This window comes from Mustela nivalis (genome assembly GCF_964662115.1).
Source record: "Mustela nivalis genome assembly, chromosome: 14".
NCBI classification, from domain to species: domain Eukaryota; kingdom Metazoa; phylum Chordata; class Mammalia; order Carnivora; family Mustelidae; genus Mustela; species Mustela nivalis.
This window is the reverse complement of record NC_139033.1, coordinates 75,366,435-75,387,394: the sequence shown is the minus strand read 5'-3', so window position 1 is coordinate 75,387,394 and position 20,960 is coordinate 75,366,435. Positions and strand designations below refer to the sequence as shown.

The window sequence follows — 20,960 nt, the reverse complement described above, 5'->3', positions numbered from 1 at the left end:
AAACCATCCAAGTTACAGTGGGGACCATCTTGCATTTTTTAGTCTCTATAGTCTGCAGCACCGGTGTCCTTTATACCTCAGTCCTGCCATCTACCATGTTCTACTGCTCACTGGCTGTGCTCATCAGTCTTATCTTCACATTTTCTAAAGAGCCTCAGGTCAAGGAAGGGTGAAACTATTTTTTTTTCATACAGTAAAGAGAAATTTGACTTCACGTTCCTCACCCACCTCTGATGTCTCCCCCCCCCTTTATTTCTAGCTCTGACTTTCCGACCTAACACACTCCTACTTTCTAAGACTGACTTGCCCAACTATAGCTGTTTCAACAATGTTCAAGGTCGGCATGTGACACTCCAGGAATCGTATCAACCTCGGGTTGCAAACACTGAAAAAAGCACGCTTTGTCATTAGGCTCCCTCACTTACATGAGGTTGAACACTTTTGAAGGCATAGTGTTGGTATGCAAATGTCAATTCAGAATTGGTTTTAATTTCTCTAAAAGTTCTCACAGTCTAGGATAAAAGGTATGTTGTCTCTTTGAAAGTTGTATATGTATGTACACATCAAGCAGCAATAAAAAAATCCAAGCATTCTATTCAGGGGAAATGTATGTAACAGTTGTGTCAGTAGCTGAAATACACAGGCAGAAAACCAAGAGACAAGACAAAATCTGTAATGGAGAACAGGACTGGAAACATTAAGTAGGCGGGGTTGTTAGTGATGAGAATGAAACAGATGGCATCCTCTCTCCAGTCTAGACAATGGAATTCTAACCCTTTTTTGGACAGCAAGGGAGACTATATATTGCTGTGCCCAAAATAGGATTCCTTAAAATCACACTGAAGTGAAATAGCACTAAATGTACTGCTCATGGAGAATGCTTGGAGGACAGAAGGTCCCGCGGGCTCCCATGTCCCACTCATAATAAGGGGGTGTCAGCAACTGCCTGGGAGCCTTCACAAGGCAGTTACCAAATCAATAACAGGTTCGAAAGAGAGGCCTCTACTGCGAAATGATATAGCTGGTGTTATACATTGCTACTGTTTGCCCTGTAACAGATGATAGGATCATATAAGAAATTATTTCACCAAAAAAGGGCAGTTTTATTCAACTAAAGAGACAGGGAAGATGACATCATTTGGAAACCTGAGGAAGAGAAAGCACTTTCAAACTCCTTTCTCCTTGGACCTGCTAGCCCAGGCTTTGTGAAGAGCCCATCCAGAGCTGCAGTTTATTCCAGAAATCCCACACCTGGTGGGCGGATCTGGGAAGGAGACACAGGGTTGGCTAGCACTGGCCCATCATGAACTCCCAGAAGGTAGCTGCTCTCTCTTCTAATGAAATCAACAACAACAACAACAACAACACAAGCACAGAATTTGCCCACGAGTGTTGAACTTGCAGAAGCAGTATACAACCTATTATCATCATTTCTCCTCCTGGTGAGGGGCAGACTGTCCTCTGAGAACTTTCACAACTTAAAAAAAATAAATGACACATATGGTTGGGTCTACTTACATAACGCTATCTGAAGAATCAATTAATTCCATAAAAATTTACTGAATCGCCTCACCTCAGCCCACCATTCAATACAGAGATCCTTCAGGTCACCGAGGAAAGAACATTGGAGCATCCCAATATATCATTTGTTTCTACTTCCCTAGCAGAAAGTAGCCACACAGAAACAGCACTAACACCTCTCATAGGAGCTTTCTTCCGGTTTTGATTTTTGTAAGGTGCTACATCAACCCTACTTTATTTAAGCTGTGGACCGGGTTCAGCATAGTCAATTAGAACTTTATAATCTCAACTTGAAGACCGCAAACAGCCCACAAATCACCCTGGCTGAGTTTACAAATGGGCCCTATGTCATTGGCAAGCAGCCCCTCCATTAAATATCCATCAATAAAAACACAGCTTTAAAGCTATCTCTGAGTTAGACTCTGTTATTCCAATGCCCCTCCAGGCTAAAAGCACATTAACGGTGAACATAAAACAAGGGGACCAGAATGAGAGGATCTGACCTATGCGCCGACATCACTGAAGGAGACAGTTTCTGTCAAATGTAGGGAGAATTCCTACACAAACTAGATGACACTCACAGGAAAGTATAAATAAAAAATAGGGTAAAAAGAAGTGGAGGTTGCCCGTAGATACCAAGCTTTGAGGTCCCCAAGTCCACAGGCTGTCAGGCTACCGCTCGGAAGTGAAGGGAATTATTCATTCCCACAGAGGATGCTGACGGAGCTGGGGAAGCTTATTAACCCCTGAGAAACACAATGCTGCAAGTCAACACCCAGAAAGACAGTAGCAACTGGTCCCAGGTGTCCCTTACTCACCGGCACACTTTGTCCTGGTTCTGAGAGCTGGCCCAGGAGACCCAGTGCCGCCCTCCCCTGGCCTGGTGAGCAGCACACTGATCTCGTATTCTGTATCCGGGTCGAGGTGCCCGATTTTGTAACTCGTGGAATCCACTGGCTGCCGGTCGTTCCAGCTCCCACTCGCGGTGCAGTACTCCACCTCTCGGGCGACAATGGGCCCATCCCCATTGATGGAGTTGGCATTGAGTTGAATCCAAAGGTAGGTTGCTCCCACGGAGGCAAGCTGAGGTGGAGCGATGGGAACGGGGGGCTCTGGAAGGTAAATCAGAGAGCTTTCAGACACGCTGCCCTTCAGTTTTAAACCAGGTGAATGTACATCAATTATTAAAATAAAGAAGCCGTGAATATATCAGAAATGAAGTGATGAGAATGGTTTTGTTTAGGTTATTAAGAAAAAGCACACTGGTGAAGTCTTCCCCCATGTTCAGATTTGTGAAAAGAACCCATCTTTAAAACCAAAGCTTGCTCAAGTAGGGATACCCCCAGTTTGTTTTAGGACACAACTCCTTTTTCTCAGGCTCAGAGGATCTTCCCTCTCACTAAAAGTAACTTGCTAAAGCTTTCTCAGTGGTAGTACTTAAGCTCCATGAGGCACTCTATTGCCAAGTTCCTTATTGAGAAGGTCTTTGAAATCATCAAAGGTGCTAGTTACCTATCTCATTAAATTCAGTTTCCTTATATTTATTATTCCACAGATTTCATCAATTTTAAAACATGGCTGAGTTTAAAGTTTCTCTCATCCTTTTCCAGGATGACTTCTTGCCCCCCAAAGCCCCCACCACAGTGGACTCATTCAGCCGCAGAAGTAAGACATTTGGATAAGAAAGCCTACCACTGCTTCTGTTCAAGGAGCCTTCAGTAATGAGTCCTAGGAAAGCAGAGAGGAGGAAGAAAAGCTCTAAAGGAAAGTGCAAGCCAGGCCCAGCTTGGTAAAATTCCAAGCAATCAATAGCAAATACTCTTCAAACCCAGCAAAGTCTCTTTCATTGTTTAAAACCTGAGATGGACTCTTTTTCTGCATCATTGTCTGAGGAGGGAGAAATAGACAATCCTGTTTTAAATAGTATTCCCAATCTATCAGTGAGGTGTTGGTTGAATGGCTTTGCCAGGTACCAAGTGAAGGCATCTTATATGTCCAGTGTCAATGTACATGATACCGGGAAGGGAGAAAACTGTAAAAAACAGTTTATTTCTACCTTCATGAATCTCCATCTGAGGAAAAAAAAAATGTAAGTAAGATCTGGTGATTTTTTTTTTTTTTTTTTTAGTTTCAGAGGTAGAGTTTAGTGATTCATCAGCTGCTCATCCTATCAAGCGTCCTCCTTAATGCCCATCACCCAGTTAGCCCATCCCCCCCACCTTCCCCTCCAGCAACTCTCAGGTTGTTTCCTAGAGCTCAGCATCTCTTATGGTTTGCCTCCCTCTCTGATTTTTTCAAGCATGTTTCCACAAGTGGTTTGTGTCTTTTTGGGTGAGTGTGAGTGTGTGTGTGTGTGTGTGTGTGTTTCAACTCCTCAATTAGCACATCTGAATGTACAAAAAATAAAGCCTGCTATGTTCCATTGCAGGCATAGGCTGGCTTGCATATTGTAAATTCTGTCAGCCCCACAGTGGACACAGCCAACTGCTCAGGTCCTGCTTCCTGCTGATAGGGATCTCATCGCAGCTAGGACCAACTGACCTTGGCCCTTGGGACGATACTTGGTGGATCCCTAGACTAAGATGCCAATAACAACAGTTGTCTTTGTTGGGTGGAGGTGTCTTTGTTCTTTTTATGTAATCGAGGTGTGATGAATCTTACTGACTTTCAAAAATAGCTGGGAAACTTCATCAGACTGTGTCAACATAGACATTGAAGGCCGAACTGTAGTTGCAAGACTACAGAATTCACGGAGACTTACTAATATATTGCTTCTATTGTTCATAAACCACAACTTTGTGCTGGCTCTTCATTTCTTTAAACAGTTCTTACTCAACTCATCATGATTTAACATCAATTTATATCATTAGGCGATTCCTTGAACCGAGACATGAAATGGGCCTTTTATAGTATATCCTAAGGCAGTTATGGAGCCAGGCTGAAAGAGCAGTTAATTACTTTGAAGTTGCAAATGCTAGCAAGGGTTGCTGAACTGCCATTCAAAATACAACTCAGGGGCAAGGCCACAAAGGTTAGTGAGCACACCAATTCATTTAGGATACTGTTGCTAGTATCCTAACATAGACATGATTTTAATGCTTGCTTGACCTGAGAATATTTTCTCTATTAATTCTCCATGAAGAAAAGTATCAAATATGTGAAATCAAATGAAAGGTTCCACTGGAAGCTGGAATAATTGGACTAGACTTTCCAAGGGACTTTTAGGTTGTTGGAAGAGTCCGTATGAGAATAAGTCAATATTTAAATTTTGAATAATTCCCAAAGTGAAGGAAGGAAGAGGAGAAGGAAGGAAGTCCACCTATACTAAATGACAGAAAGCAATTTAAAATATATGATTCTAAAGAAAGTGCAAGTTCACAATTAAAGTACAGTTGACCCTTGAACAACACGGTTCGAACTGCATGAGCCCACTTATACATGGATATTTTCTCTCCTTCATGATTTTATTAATAACATTTTCTTTTCTCTAGGTTACTGTAAGAATACAGTATATGATACATATACAAAATTCGTGTTAATAGACTGCTTATGTTATCGGTAAGGGTTCTGGTCAGCAACAGGTTATTAGCTAAGTTTCTGTGGAGCCAAAAGCTATGTGTGGATTTTCAGTTACACAGGGGTTGGTGCCTCCAGCTGTTATGCTGTTCAAGGCTCAACTGTAATTTTATTTTATTTTTATTTTTTAAAATTAATTTTATTTATTTATTTGACAGACAGATCACAAGTAGGCAGAGAGGCAGGCAGAGAGAGAAGAGGGGAAGCAGGCTCCCTGCTGAGCAGAGAGCCTGATGCAGGGCTCGACCCCAGGACCCTGGGACCATGACCTGAGCCGAAGGCAGAGGCTTAACCCACTGAGCCACCCAGGCGCCCCTCAACTGTAATTTTAAACCAAGCCAGCAATGAAAGAATTTATACACATACAGATACATAAAACATGTATCTAATGATAAACATATGCAAATGCCTAATACACAGCTCACATAATTAAATGATACTGATACACATGCATATAGATGCAAATTGTGGAGATTGTATGAAATATTTTTTTATGTCCCTGATTAGCAAAAGCGTGGTAGACATAAATAAGAGAGGAGTGACAGTTACTTAATGACGTGGGTTTCCATTTGGGGGCCTGGTACCAAATCAGGATGTGACCTTAAGAAAATTACAAGCTCTCTAGACTCTGGTTTTCCCATTTTTTAGAAGATCAATACTCCACATATTACATGCATACAAAAAAGAGTTCAATTCTATACAAGTGGCCTCAAAAGTGTCACCACATATTTTAAAGTAATTATCTTTCTGTGTAAGGTAATGTCTACCTTATGTATTAGGTAATTATGTGTCTTTATGTCAAGGTAATACTTTATGAAGCATAACATGCTAGTACGATTCAGCATGTTATCTCTCTTAAAAATATAAAACATATGAAAAATATGGCCATAAAATTATAAGTGGAGGAAAATTCAAATTTCAGATTTGAGCCACAACTGCAAGCCAGCTGTCCCTGGCTTTGGTCATGTGCAGCAATGAAAAGAGGTGCCGGGACATTTTTATTTTTATCACAAGGAGCCAAGCCACCACTATGCCATCCTAACACAGGAAAATGGGTTGTATAAATGTGAATTACAACCCATTCATTCTTTGTGCTCACGTTTGTTCTGGGAGACTAGCAATTTATGATTGACTTATGCCATCCAACAAATGAACTTTTGCACAGAGGCCATTCTGAGCAAGGTTACGAGAGTTACATTATACTGATAATGAAGCACGAAGTCTCAAGAACAGTGCTGGTCACAGTGAAATGCTGGAGCGACTATCAGTCAGAAAATGGAACACAATCACAGAGAACTGAGCCGGGAGGAACATTAAGTACTAATAATGATAATAAAGAACTCAGCCTTGGAACGAACACTGAGGCTGCTGCTCTACTGGATTTGTTGGTAAATGCTGTCTGCTTTTCTTTCTTTCTTTCTTTTCTTTAAAAGATTTTATTTATTTATTTGTCAGAGAGATAGAGACAAAGAGCATAAGCAGGAGAAGCATCCAGCAAAGGGAGAAACAGGCTCCCCGCGAAGCAGGGAGCCCAATGCAGGACTCAATCCCAGGACGCTGGGATCATCACTTGATCCCAAGGCAGATGCTTAACTGACTGAGCCACCCAGGCATCCCTAGTGTCTGTATTCTACACGGTGACTCCTCATCTTTCAGAGAGCCTTCTGCAGACTAGGATAGGCGTTACTGTGAACAATTAGTTTTCTTATGGCTATTAAACGTAAACTCAAGTCTTAGCCAGACCAGCTAAAGTTTCACCACAAACTAAAATTCCTAAGAATCTGATGTGACAAAATATATTAGCGGGATAGATATTTCAATATGCACAATGTCAGTCCTTCCTGCTTGGGGGAAGGCTCACCAATGAACATTTCTCTCCTAAGCCAGGTGTGACCAATATTGGCAGCAGGGATTTCACAATAGAAGCATATGCCAAAGTCACCTATAGATTTTATAAGAGAGGCTGTGTTCCCAGAGACTTGCATTTAATATGGGTGTGGTGCAGGGAGGGAAGAAAAGCTGGGCAGGCATTTAGGTTTTAAAATTCGGAAAGAGGGGGCGCCTGGGTGGCTCAGTGGGTTAAGCCGCTGCCTTAGGCTTGGGTCATGATCTCAGGGTCCTGGGATCGAGTCCCACACCGGGCTTTCTGCTCAGCAGGGAGCCTGCTTCCTCCTCTCTCTCTGCCTCCCTCTCTGCCTACTTGTGATCTCTGTCTGTCAAATAAGTAAATAAAATCTTTAAAAAAATAAAATAAAATAAAATTCGGAAAGAGGGCAGTGACAGGCATTCGTAAATGAAGTTCACTGATGCCCAGAAGCAGGGGCTAAGGATCACCTCGCCCACCCCCATCATGGCCCTGACATGTGCCGGCGGCTAACTATGCATACTGTTCTAAGTGCCATTCATCTACTTTTTGCACTTGACCTTCTTGATCACCCCACAGGGAAGGTGACATTATTAATGTTTATTGTATACTTGAGGAAAGTACAGAGGAGGCAAGCCCCTGGCCCATGCCCACATAGCTAGTTCTGGGGTTTGAACCCCACAGTCGTTAAAACAGCTTACACAGAGAAATTTGCTGATACAAGGAAGAACTGATCCAAAAGAGATCAGCGTTATGTTTCATATTTAACAAATGCAATGGGAAAAAAATTCAAAAATGGGCATCATGGGGCGCCTGGGTGGCTCAGTGGGTTAAGCCGCTGCCTTCGGCTCAGGTCATGATCTCAGGGTCCTGGGATCGAGTCCCGCATCGGGCTCTCTGCTCAGCAGGGAGCCTGCTTCCCTCTCTCTCTCTCTCTCTCTGCCTGCCTCTCCATCTACTTGTGATTTCTCTCTGTCAAATAAATAAATAAAATCTTTAAAAAAAAAAAATGGGCATCATTCTGTTCTCCTAGGACAAAACAGCAATGGCCTACCACAAATTATCTAAAAATGCCTTACAGTGCATCCAGAAGTTCAAATCATTCTGTCTGGGACTGAGAATTGCACTAGTAGTTTAATATCATAAACTCCTTAGCCCACCAAAAAAAAAAAAAAAAAAAAAGCCATTAGACCAGCAATGGAAACTTATTTATCCTCTTTTTATTTTTTTTCCCTCACACACCACCTCCCTGAATATAATGACTCAATTTTTCAGTCATGCAAAATATAGTAATGGAACCTAACTACAACATTACGAATGTTAACTCAGTATTATCAATATGGCTTGTGTGATATGACTGAGCATTTTTATACTGGCATTGCTTCATTTTATTAACCACCCTGCTATCATAAACACCCTGGCTGGTGAATATTTGCATTTTAAGTGATTTTCTATCAGTAAAAAAAAAAAAAAATCATTCCTTAAAAGAATTTATAGGTTGTAATCGCTGTGTACAGAGTTGGCAGAAAAACTTGCCAAGAGCACATTCAGGGCTTTTGCTTGCAAATAAACCAACATAAATAAAATACATTTTTCAGAAATATCGCTCACGTGCAAAATTTGTACTTATAATGCAATCCATCAAGATAGCCTGTCACCAAGCTACGGTTCGGAAATAGACAAGGATAAGTTTGCGTTTTAAACAAAAAGTGAACTCACGGCCATCTGACATGTCTATTTTAATGGACTATTTAAGGGTATAAAAATACATTAAATACCTTTAACTACCAATTCTGCATAGTTTGATATTCCAACCCCTCCTTCGGTGCGAATCATGCAGCGGTACTTCCCAGCATCTCGTTTTGTTGTGTTCACGACATTAAAAGAAGCTATGAATCGCCGGGAACTGGTCACCTTTATTTCCTTGAGGGGAGCATCGCGCCCATCAATGCCCTGCAGAAACAGGGGTAGGGGAGAGAAAAAGAGACAATATCAGTCATCATATTGAACCAGTGAGACGCTTGATGGCACAGTATCCATGTTCTTTGCATGTGGATCTGGGTTCCATTGTTTATTACCCAGGGGCACTAGTTCTAGGGAAACAGCTGGTCGGGAAAGTGAAATCCTGCCACGATCAACACTTTCAAGATTGAGGAATGCAAAATTAATGTGCAGAACCATCTTGACTTGGCCCCTTCAAGATATTAATTATGTGAAGTGAGCTCACCAGGAGTAGAAAAATGCATATGGAAAAATTCTTTATTTGACTCCCAAACGATTACTATTTGGTATTTTCATACCACTTTATACTTTATGTTTTGATGCTTGGCTAGGAAATAAAATTAATTCACATGCTACCCTACTGCCGACCTTTTTATAATCTATGAAAAAATAAATATTAAGAATAACATTAAAAAAATAAGTAGGTATTAACATATTCCTGAACTGAACAGGTCTGATGGACTATTCTAAGCTTTATGATGTGTTTCAAGATACAAAAACCAAGAAGATGTTTAATAGTACCTGATGGTAAAATGCTACAAGAGAAGTTTCTCCCGGGGTGCCTGGGTGGCTCAGTGGGTTAAAGCCTCTGCCTTTGGCTCGGGTCATGATCCCAGGGTCCTGGGATCGAGCCCCACATCGGGCTCTCTGCTCAGCAGGGAGCCTGCTTCCCCCTCTCTCTCTGCCTGCCTCTCTGCCTACTTGTGATCTCTGTCTGCCAAATAAATAAATAAATCTTTAAAAAAAAAAAAAAAAGGAAGTTTCTCCCACATCCCACAGAAAGCAGTTGCCCTTCCTGTGGTACCTTCGTCTTACACCATCCTCAACAATGAAGCCCGTCTTGAGTTATGTAGCCTCAGAAATCCCTTATGCTTCTTATAATTTAGGGTCTCATAAGAAGGCTATCGATTTCAGTCCTTAATTACAATTCCCAGGAAAGAGGCTACCTTTAATACGTCATTTGCAAGCACTGAATAAAAAACAGTGGACACAGACCTCAGAACTAATGCCTGATGCCAAGCTTTCCATCCACTTGTTCACTCAGAATCCATTTTGGGTGCCAACCAGGTGCTTTGAACTGTGTTAAGACACTAGGCTCACAGTGCAGAATGACAGAAGTGTGGTTATGGTGCCCACAGCACTTTGGTTCGTGGGAAGTTTAGGCTGGAAATGAATACAGAATGACAAATGATGGCCAGGGTGGTAAAGGGACCCATCAGATGGCTGACAGAAATCACCATCTTCAGATATGGCGGCTGTGGGAGGCCAGTTTGAGGAAGTGAGCTGAGATCTGAAGGCCAACAAGGAGCTAACCAGGCAAAGGGAGAGGGTGGGAGAGGAGTATTCTATCTAGCCAGAGGAAACCGGGCAGGAAGCCCGAGATAGTTAGAGAGAACTGAACGCTTTGGATGAAATGAAGGCAGCCAGTGGAACCAGGGAGGGAAGGAAGCACCTGTGTATTTAGTGACTTGCAGGCTCCGTGAAAGTGTTTTTATGTAGGAGTATGAAAATGCTAAGCTACACATAATAAAACTCATCTATATTACTCAGTGATTAATATTACACAATGTCTTTTAAAAGCTTTCATCTGTGATTTTTTTCTTTGGCGGCGTGCCCTAATGGACATGGATTTGGATTCAGACCGACCAGGGTGCCAAAGCCAACTTCAAAGTGATTTACCTTCCTAGAGCCTCCCTTCCCTTATCGGCAATAAGAAGTGTGATACAGCTCACCTGCAGGGCAGGTGTGAGAATTTAAACATACAAACACAGACACTGGTTTACTGAGTCGCACCACACATCCCCACCCCAACTGTGGACCAAGTGAGTGACAAGGTCAAGGAGAAAGGTGGACAGGCAGTCAAGGTACTGCTTTTATGACCTGTCAATCTGGTAGTAGAGGACATGGCTGAGATGCAGTGACAATGGGCTTGCTAAGACTGAAGCACAGAATTAAACTGACTCACCCACCCAGCCACAGGCCACCTTAGAAAAGCACTGAGGCCTCCCACATGTTGGGTGCTGCTGTAAAACTCACAGGATGGAAGAACAGGGCTCCTATAGGGGGTTAGCTCCCAAAGAAGGAGCTAGGCTGTGTATGCTCACAGCTTCCTTCCCAGGCAGCTCCTGCGTGGGCAGAGAAAAGGCAGCAGAGTGCTGCACTGGTACAGTTCCTGCCGCAGGGAAGGAAACATCAGGAGTGGGGAAGAAGAGTTCCACCAACATCCCCTGCAGTGCTTTCTGCCACAGCGGCTTGGTTAATAGCTGAAGAAGTTACAAATCAGAGCGTGAGGTCCCATAGATATCTTATGTGTCTTACACATCTGTCCCAGTTTTTACTAAATCCCCCAAATTTGCTTTGACAAGAGCACACCAAGGAGTTAGGAAAGCGAAACAAAATGGAATCAATCTGGCATCGTTGATTAATGCTACGGGGGACGGCACTCCTCTCTATAGTCCATGCGTTCAGTCTCCCAACCTTCCTTGCAAATAAACAATCCAGTTCTACCACTAGGAGAAACCTCAGATCTACTAAGTCTATAAAACGCAATTTGTCTTTTTCCAAACTAAAAACAAAGCAAAACAAATCTAATCTCCAAGTTCAGAGAAAAAAAAAGTTAAGCCCTAAAGAAAGGCATATTTCATATTTGTATTTGTTTTATAAATCGCGGCAACCAAAAAAAGGCTATCTACTTATTTATTTACTCACTTGTGGCATGAATCTTGTAAGAATATACTTCTATAGTAATCCTGTAATATTTTTCTGCCAGAATACGCCCATTTCAAAAGAAAGCTTCTTTCAAAGGATTTGGAAATACGCATTTATTGATTACTCACAACTATTCAAGACTGGGTTGATGGCACTCAAGTTTAAAAAAACTTCCGTTTTGGGGGCGCCTGGGTGGCTCAGTGGGTTAAAGCCTCTGCCTTTGGCTCGGGTCATGGTCTCAGGGTCCTGGGATCGAGCCCCACGTCGGGCTCTCTGCTCAGCAGGGAGCCTGCTTCCCTCTCCCTCTCTCTGCCTGACTCTCCGCCTACTTGTGATCTCTGTCTGTCAAATAAATGAAAATCTTTAAAAAAAAAATTAAAAAAAAAAAAACTTCCGTTTTGGATTTATACATACACTGAGAGGAGGATTACTTCCTAGGTGTTGTCTCCATGCCAGAGATCTATTCTTTAAATTAAACAGCTTCAAACTAACAATTATACTCTAGTCCATCAATTCTCAGGACTGGGGCTTGCTTTTTGAATCCCACGTACTGAAAATTAGATTCAGTTTCTTCAAGAGAAATAGTATATAGGAAAGAGAAACCAAGTGCTAACTAATAATCATTTTAGCTTAAGTCCATACCTGCTCATCGATCTTACTCAAATCTGCAGGTCATTTTGCATTAAATCATTCCAAGATACATGCATCCAAGCATTCATTTCACCAACACTTAGTAAAAATCCCTTAGGAGGAAGGCACTGTATCACTGTATCATATACAGGGAGAATGGAATTAAAAGATCCCTCACCTCACTGAATTTACAATCTGGTGAGAAAAACAGCCAGGTAAGGCAATGGTTATATAGTATAGAGCAATAAATTGCATAACCCAGCAAACCCAGAAAAAGAGGACCACACTGGAGAGGGATGCGAGGTTTGGGTCAGCCTTCTAGAAGGCACTACTTGAGGCCAGGCTGGAGAATGCACAGGAGTTTCTTGGGCAGGAAAGGAGGAGAAATGGAACCCAGTGAGTGAGAAAAGCTTTGCAAAAGTCCAGAGCCAAGAGAGCATGAACAATGTAGGAAGTACAACCTATTCCATGCAACTAGAACAAAGCATGTCTAGAATAAACGGTGATGAGGCTAGAAAGACAAGTACAATAGGACCACACCAAAGGATATGACATATTGAGTATTATAGTTTATCCTGATGCCAGTAATGGAAGGATTTTAGGTAAAGGGGTGACATGAACATATCTATGGGTACAGTAACAGACTGAAGGAAAAAATGTGGGATTCCAACTGAGGTCAAGGGAGATTGGTAATTTTTTTCTTTTTAAGAAATCAACAAATGACAAAAAGAAGGATGAGAGAGAGGAAGATAAAGGTTCTAAAAATAAGGGTTCTGAAGATGTTCAGGAAATAAAATAGACAAAAAGTGTGTTATACTGTAGTCATATTCTCCCTTTTCTAGACTAGGGTACCTTCAAAGTAAAGAAATAGATCTTATTCATTTGGTGTACATGGGTGCACCAGAAATAAAACTCAATAAATATTTGCTGACTCTAAAAATCACAGCCCCAGTGGAAAAAAATATTTATTTCATAGGTAGAGCACAGAAATATAAAGTTACTATATATATATATATACACACACTCTAGGTCCTAAAACTGTATAATTAATCTTTATCTACAAGGGGGACCAATATGGAAAATTATTTGAGAGATTTTGCATGTCCTCAATCAGCAACACTGCCCAATCATCATGATTGGGGCAGGCAAAATAATAGTCCCCAAAGATGTCTCCTGCCTAGTTCTTAGAACTTGAGAATATGCTCCCTGTGCATAGCAAAAGGAAGTTTGCAGATGTGATTAAAATAAGAATGAAGATGAGGAGATGAAACAATTATCCCAGTATCCTTGAATACTAAATTATCCAGATGGGCCCAATGTAATTACAAGGGAGGAAGAAGGTAGGAGGGTCAAATGCAGAAGAAGGAAATGTGACCACAGAAACAAAGGCTGGGGTGTTGTGGTTTGAAAATGAAGGAAGGGATCATGAGCCAAGAAATGAAGAAGGTCTCTAACAAGCCACAAAGGTAAGGAACCGATTTTCCTCTACACTTTCCAGGAGGAACCAGGCTTGCGGTCACCTTATTGAGGACTTCTGGCCTCTAGAACTACAAAGTAATAAAGCCATTATGTCTGTGGTAATTTGTTAAACAAGCAATAGGACACTAATACAGAGACCATCAGGATAATGAAAAAGCCTATTGTTTTTCAAAGATATACAGTAGTCCTGCATCCTGATTTGTCAGAGCTATAAGCAAATCTTTGAGATAGGTTTAGGTCTTAAGGGCTAGCAAAAGTTGTATTCACAGGTCATCACTGTAGACAAAACAAAAGAACAAAGTTGAAAGACATACTTCTCAACTTCAACACTTGCCTCAAAGCTGTAGTAATCAAAAGGACAGCATGACACTAGCATAAGGACAGACACATGCCAATGGAATAGAGCACCCAGAAACAAACATATGAGGTCAGTGGATTTTCGACAAGGGTTCCCAGACCTCTCAATGGGGAAATGACAGTCTTTTCAGCAACTGATGTTGGAAAAACTGGACATCCAGGCAAAAGAATAAAGTTGGACCCTTATCTTTTGCTGCATATAAAAATGAACTCAAAATACAACAAATATCTTAAATTAAGATCTAAAACTGTAAGTATCTTAGAGGAAAAATATAGGGTAAAATCTTCATGATGTTAGATTCAGAACTGATTTCTAAATACCAAAATCACAGGCAACAACAGAAAAAAAATAATCAAAATTAAAAACTTTGTACATCAAAGGATATTAAAACAATAGAGAGTGGGAGAAAATATTCACAAATCATGTGTATGATTGGGATTAAGATTTTGAATATATAAAGAAGTCCTTCAACCAACAACAAAAACAAGAAACAAACAATCCAAGGATTTGCGACAACATGGCTGGACTTGGAGGAAGTATGCTAAGTGAAGTAAGTCAGACAGAGAAAGACAAATACCATACGATTTCATTCATATATGAAATCTAAAAAACAAAACAATGACTAAATGAACAATGGCAGAATCAGACCTGTAAATACAGAGAAAAAACTGATGGCTGTCCGAGAGAAGTAGAAAGGGAGGGGACAAAATGGGTGAAGGGGAGTGGGAGATATAGCCTTCCAGTTATGGATTGAGTAAATCATGGGACTAAAAGTCACACCATAGGGAATATAGTCATTGATACTGGGATAGTGTTGTAGGGTCACAGATGGTAGGTATACTTGTGGTGAGCACAGCATAAAGTATAGAGTAGTTAAGTCACTATGCTGTACACCTGGATCTAATGTAACATGTGTCAACTAGACTCAATTTTTTTTAATGGGCAAAGAAATTAAAAAGACATTTCCCCCAAAGAAGATATACAGATGGCTGATAAGTATATGAAAAGATGCTCAACATCTTTGGTCAACAGGGAAATACATATCAAAACCACAATGAAATACCACTTTACATTCAGCAGGATAGCTATCATCCAAAAAAAATTAAAAATTAAAAATAACAAGTTGTTGAGGATATGGAGAAATGGGAACCCTGTGCATTGCTGGTGGCATTATAAAATGATGCAGTCACTGTGGAAAACAGTCTGGCAAGACCTTAAAAAGTTAAACAGAATTATCATATCACTCAGGGATTCTACTCCTGGATATAACCCAAAAGAATTGAGAACAGGTACTCAAACACATACTTATATACCAATGTTCACAGCAGCATTATTTGTAAGAGCCAAAAGTAGACAACAACCTAAGTGTCCATTGATGGACGAATGGTTAAATGAAAGATGTCCTATATAGGCAATGGGATATCATTTAGCTTTTAAAAGGACGGAAGTTCAGATGCATGTCATGACATGGATAAACCTTGACCACATTATGTTAGGTGAAATAAACCAGTCACTATGGACAACTATGGTATGATTCTACTTCTATGTGGTATCTAGAATGAGCAAATTCATCAAGACAGAAAGTAGAATGAAGGTTACTAAGAGTGGGAGGAGAGGGAATGGGAGTTATTTTTTAATAGGTTTTGTTTCAGGTGACAGAAAAGTTTCGGAAATTAATAGTGGTAGTGGTTACCTAATACTGTGAATGTTCTTGACCATTAAATTGTGCTTTTGGACACAGTCAAATTGGTAAACTTCACATTATGCATGCTAAGTCATCCCTACCTACTACAGATCAACAGCATAAACTCTAGCTTTTGCACCTTTATTCAAAGACTGCGCTAAAATAATCTGGAGTGCAGGTTAAAAATGATTGCAAAAAAAAATAGGTAAAATGTACTTGGTGAGCTGAATGGAGAATGGAAGGAGGGATATGAAGCTGACCTGATAAGTCCAAGCAGGAGCAGAAGAGGAAAGCAAGGGAGGAGAGCTTTATTCAACCGGCTAAGGGGGAGCCAACCCACAATCCAGGTGGCCGAGTGTCACAGGTGTCCACAAGCCACCGGGTACATCCAGCTCAGAGCAAACCGACACAAAATATATTCTTAAGGACTATAAAAAGAGAAGTGCATAAACAATGAGTTCTGGAACACTGAAAAGAAATTTAAAAAATAAATAAAAATTTAAAAAGAGAAATGGATTTTTAAAATCTAATGTTTACTGTAGAAACTTTTTTTAAATATAAAAAAATAGACATTTAAAAACTAGACATAATCCAATAACTTAAAGATAAATAGTGTAAATATTTTAAGGTATTTTAGTTTACTTTTTTCTGATGCATTATTTCATTTAAATAAAATTTGAAATTGTGTTTGTGTGTGTGTATTTGTGTGTGTTTTATCTATGATATCCATGGACATGTTTATGCCATTAAATGGTTTCAAAAACATGCTTTTTAATGTTTCCCATTTTATAGCTATAGCCATTATTTATCTATATATTTCTTTATCATTATATATTAAAATTATTTACATGTATCACTGTTATAAATGATGTTAGGACAATCCTTATTCCTAAAATTGTTGGTTTAAAAGGAATGAAAATTTTTAAGGTTTCTTTTTGATAAACAACATAAAAGGCTTGAAAGAGAGTTAATTATCTGTTTACAAGAATTGTTTTTTAACAAGAGTTCAGATAGCTCCTAAAATGAAGTTATTTTCCAACTCCTTTCAGATATTACAAATGGATCAAATAGGACAGAGAATTGACCTGAATCACTGATCCTTTCTTACAATATTTCCAAAACAGTATAAAGTGTGTGGGGGAAGGGACACTCAGCTTATCTTAGGTAAAAGGGCAAATCTTCAGAAAAAAAATATTTATTTTGTGATACTGCATGGCTTCCACAGTACAAATTCAGTTACTCTCCTGCTAGACAGAATTTCAAAATTAAAATGAATCCCATCTTTAGTATTTTCTTTTTTTTTTTTTTAAAGATTTTATTTATTTGACAGACAGAGATCACAAGTAGGCAGAGAGGCAGTCAGAGAGAGGAGGAAGCAGGGTGCCTGCTGAGCAGAGAGCCCGATTCGGGGCTCGATCCCAGGACCCTGGGATCATGACCCGAGCCGAAGGCAGAGGCTTTAACCCACTGAGCCACCCCGCCCCCCATCTTTAATATTTTCAAGAAGGATAAATTCACTGTAATATTCTGAGACGCAGTCTACACTGACCTCCTCCCACAAGACAAGACTATTCCTTGAAATTCACATCTTCAATAGCCATAAGGGGCTATTTCTAAAAATGGAATAGATAAACCAAACTAAATAAGATTAAGTGTGCTTAAGATAATTGAACGGAAGAACATGCAGCTCTAGTAAAATGTATATTTAGAATTAGGGATGCATGGCATTATTTAACTATCTAGATGTTAAATCACTAAGGTTCATGCATATCATTTAAGTTTGTGGTATGACCAGTAATTTTATACAGGCAGAAAAATCCTACCTTGAAAATGCATGTAGAACAGTTGCCTAAAGACTGGAGAACACAGAGGCATCACATGACATGAAGAAAATGAGCAGAGAACAAATTATAAGTCTAAACGAGGCAGGAGAGCAACAGGAGAAAAAGGTGTGAAGACAAAGAATAAAAGAAAGAGGGAAAAGTGACAAAGGAGAAAAGGGGGGAATTCAGTCATCCCCCCTTAACTGCTGGAGATGTGTTCCAACACCCCAGTGCATGCCTGAAACCATGGATAGTATTAAACCCTAAATATACTATGTCTTCTCCTACACACACGTACACACCTATCATGGGGTTTGGCTTATAAATTTGGCACAGTAAGAGATAAACAACAATGACGAATAACACAGCACAACTGCAACAATATACTGTAGGAAAAGTTACGTGAATGTGGTCTCTCAGAATAACTGATTGTACTGTACTCACCCCTCCAGGGATGCTGTGAGATGAGACATTGCCTACCTGATGGGACGAAGGGATGCGGTTGACCGCGGGTGACTGGACCCATGAATAAGGGAGAATTGCTGTAGCGCAAACACAGAAAGTCAAAAAGGAGTGAAGTTGGGTGAGGCGACAGAAGGGAGAGGGGTGATGGCAGAGGAAGGGCTCAAAGATGGCAAGGACTGCGGCAGGAAGAGACACAGAGATGAGAGCAGACCAAAAGCCTGAACTTGAGACGAAGTCCTAACTCACAGGGAGGACAGAGCCACTTCTTGGACGATATTGATTCATTTCCTTCTAAGTTCTGACACTGATACTTTAATAATAGTCTCTTTGTTTCCTGAGGCTGAAAAAAACCTGTCAGGTCCAACAGTGACTTTAGGTTCTGCGTTAGCTCAGTGACTGATAACACTCATGAACAAGGAATCCACAATAGGGTTGATGGAGGACACATGGGATGATGTCCTCAGATAATGGGGGGTATGGGGAGGAGGAGAGAGTGCTCACCCCTCACCTGGTTTGTGTCAAATCTGACTTCTTGGGTTGCTAGAAAGGAGGAGGATGGAGTGTTTCCAGCTGTTGGCAAGACACCAGGCAGCATCACCTGTGATATCTCCATGGACAAGAGGAGAGCAATGTAGGACACGTGCCAGGAAGGCTGGGTGGACTAGAAGCCTATGAACAACCAGAGTCTATGGCTGCTTGTCAGCGCGGATGCTGAAGCAGGCTTCTGAAGCCTTGGCAAAGGTTATGTCCTTGACTCCTCCAACATGACTATTAATGTCGCTGAGAGTCATAGTTGTGTTTGTTGTATGTACAGGTGACAACTAACCAGCGCATGAATGTGTGAAATGGGATAAAAGAAAAGATATCTGCAAAGCCTAATAACTAATTTAAATTAATGAGATAAATATGAGTCAAAATAAATGTAAATCAATCCCATACTCCCTGGACTTTACCAGTGGATCACTGGCGACCTTAGAAGCATCTTCATCACTTAAGGGTATAAGAAGTTTTGTGAAGTGGATTTTTTTCAAGCCTTATTCAGTTTTCAGTTATATTAATAGAAATAGAGTATCTGGGGAGGTCCAGAAGAGAGCCTTCTTTTCTGGGGGCCCCTGTTTTCCAAGGAGCATATGAGAAATAGGCTTGTTCAGTGGAACATGAAGAGGACCTTGTGTGACTGTGCAGCATCCATCACTACAGGTAAAAGCTGGTAAACACCTGGAAATAGAGGACTTGAGAGGGAGAAGAAAGGACAAGTATCTTCCAAAATTAAAAGACCAGACATGTAAAATAGGAACAGCATTTGAATGTCATGGCCATGGGGCTTTATCCCTTATCTGAAACTCTTTGGGTAAAATGTGGTTCAGAATTCAGATTTATTTTTTATTTTAAAAGAGTTTCTATATGGTATATTATGTGATATCCCAGGGTAGTCTGGATCAGCACCCCATTACCAAGGACATTGATATTTCTGCATGAAAACATGTGACTATGACTCTAAGGACTATGACTCTAAGAAGGAAAAACAGGACATAAAGTTTCAGGGGAAGTGTTGCCCTACAGAAGTGGGCAGGTTTTGCTGCTACATTAGATGTAGAGAACTTCCACGTTTAGACTTGGGAACAAGAGTGACCTCTAAGAATGTATACAACCAGTTCTGCCCACCCCCACACTTCCATGACCCCATAAGTCTGCAGGATGCCTGGGCTCTAGCCACACTGGGTTCTGAGCTGTCACTTTCCCACCCAGACAGGCTACCCTCCAGATGTCTATCTTCCTCCTCCTGGAGGCCCTCCCTGACTTATCTCCATCACCCATGTATACTCAAGGAGGCCTACCCAGTCCCCAGATTTAAAACTGAAACCTCTCCTGCATGGCCCTGCTGATGCCCTGTGTCCTGCCTAGCTACTCCTATTAATGCTACTGAACACTTGCTAACATAGGATATAGCTTACTTAGTAGGGTCATTATCTTCACCCCTTACCAGAATATAAGTCCCACAGAGATAGGGGTCATTCTCTTCACCCCCTACCAGAATATAAGTCTCCCAGAGGCAGGGATCTTTGCCAGGTTCTTAATTGATATATCTCTAGCACAAAAACCATGCCTGGGACATCCAAGGAAAGGTTGGTAGGACTATTAAAGGGATTTAGCCATTGAATGGGTGACTGAACAAGCTGATTTTTAAGATGTCTTTTGGTCCACAGCTAGGCTTCCTCACGTCAGAATTAAACAGGGAAGAATGGGGAATAGAAGTCCCTGATTCAGGGAGGCATGAAAAGGCACATGACTCCTTTCCTTGTGTGTCTCTCTCCATGACAGTGGTGACAGATAGGACAATATGTTCAGAACCTTTGGTATTCCTGATCATCTCAGAGCCTATGGGATACTTTCTGCTCTTCTGGCAAAACAAAGCAATGAAAATGTACACTGCATAGAGACAGTGAATCTGTTGGCCAGTTTTCTATTAATTCTCACATTTAGGGAGAGGCAGCCCTGCCAAGGACTGGTGCTCCATGTTCTCAAAACCCTTACAGCAGGACAATGTGGCATCGCCAAGGACAGGCATCCAGATCGTTCTTTAGATTATCAGAGTTCACGGTAAAAGACAGCCCAGGACATGCTGGTCAGGAACAAAGACCTATACCTGAGGAACAACCTGGCACCTGAATGTCCAGGGTTGTTAAAGAAATTGCTACCTTTTGTTAAATAATAAAACACTCATAATGGCCTTGTCTGAGAGGAAATGATCTTAGTGGGTTAAATATGGCTTCATACAAAAGCAAGAGTGTCTTTAAACATGCATGTATTTCAGTTTGAGCATGCTAGGAAAAAAGGTACTGATAGTCA

General features: G+C 40.8%; 1 protein-coding gene across 8 annotated transcripts in view; it reads right to left on the bottom strand.

Annotated features, from left to right (window-relative positions):
• Positions 1-20,960, bottom strand: part of PTPRM (protein tyrosine phosphatase receptor type M) — a 749,942-nt gene that overhangs the window by 371,911 nt on the left and 357,071 nt on the right. For all 8 annotated transcript variants that reach the window (XM_082697317.1, XM_082697320.1, XM_082697313.1 and 5 more), the window contains exons 6-7: positions 8,740-8,914; positions 2,340-2,633 (exon numbers count right to left, since the gene is read on the bottom strand). In XM_082697317.1, the coding sequence (XP_082553443.1) occupies positions 2,340-2,633; positions 8,740-8,914 (469 nt within the window). The remainder of the gene's footprint in view (positions 1-2,339; positions 2,634-8,739; positions 8,915-20,960) is intronic.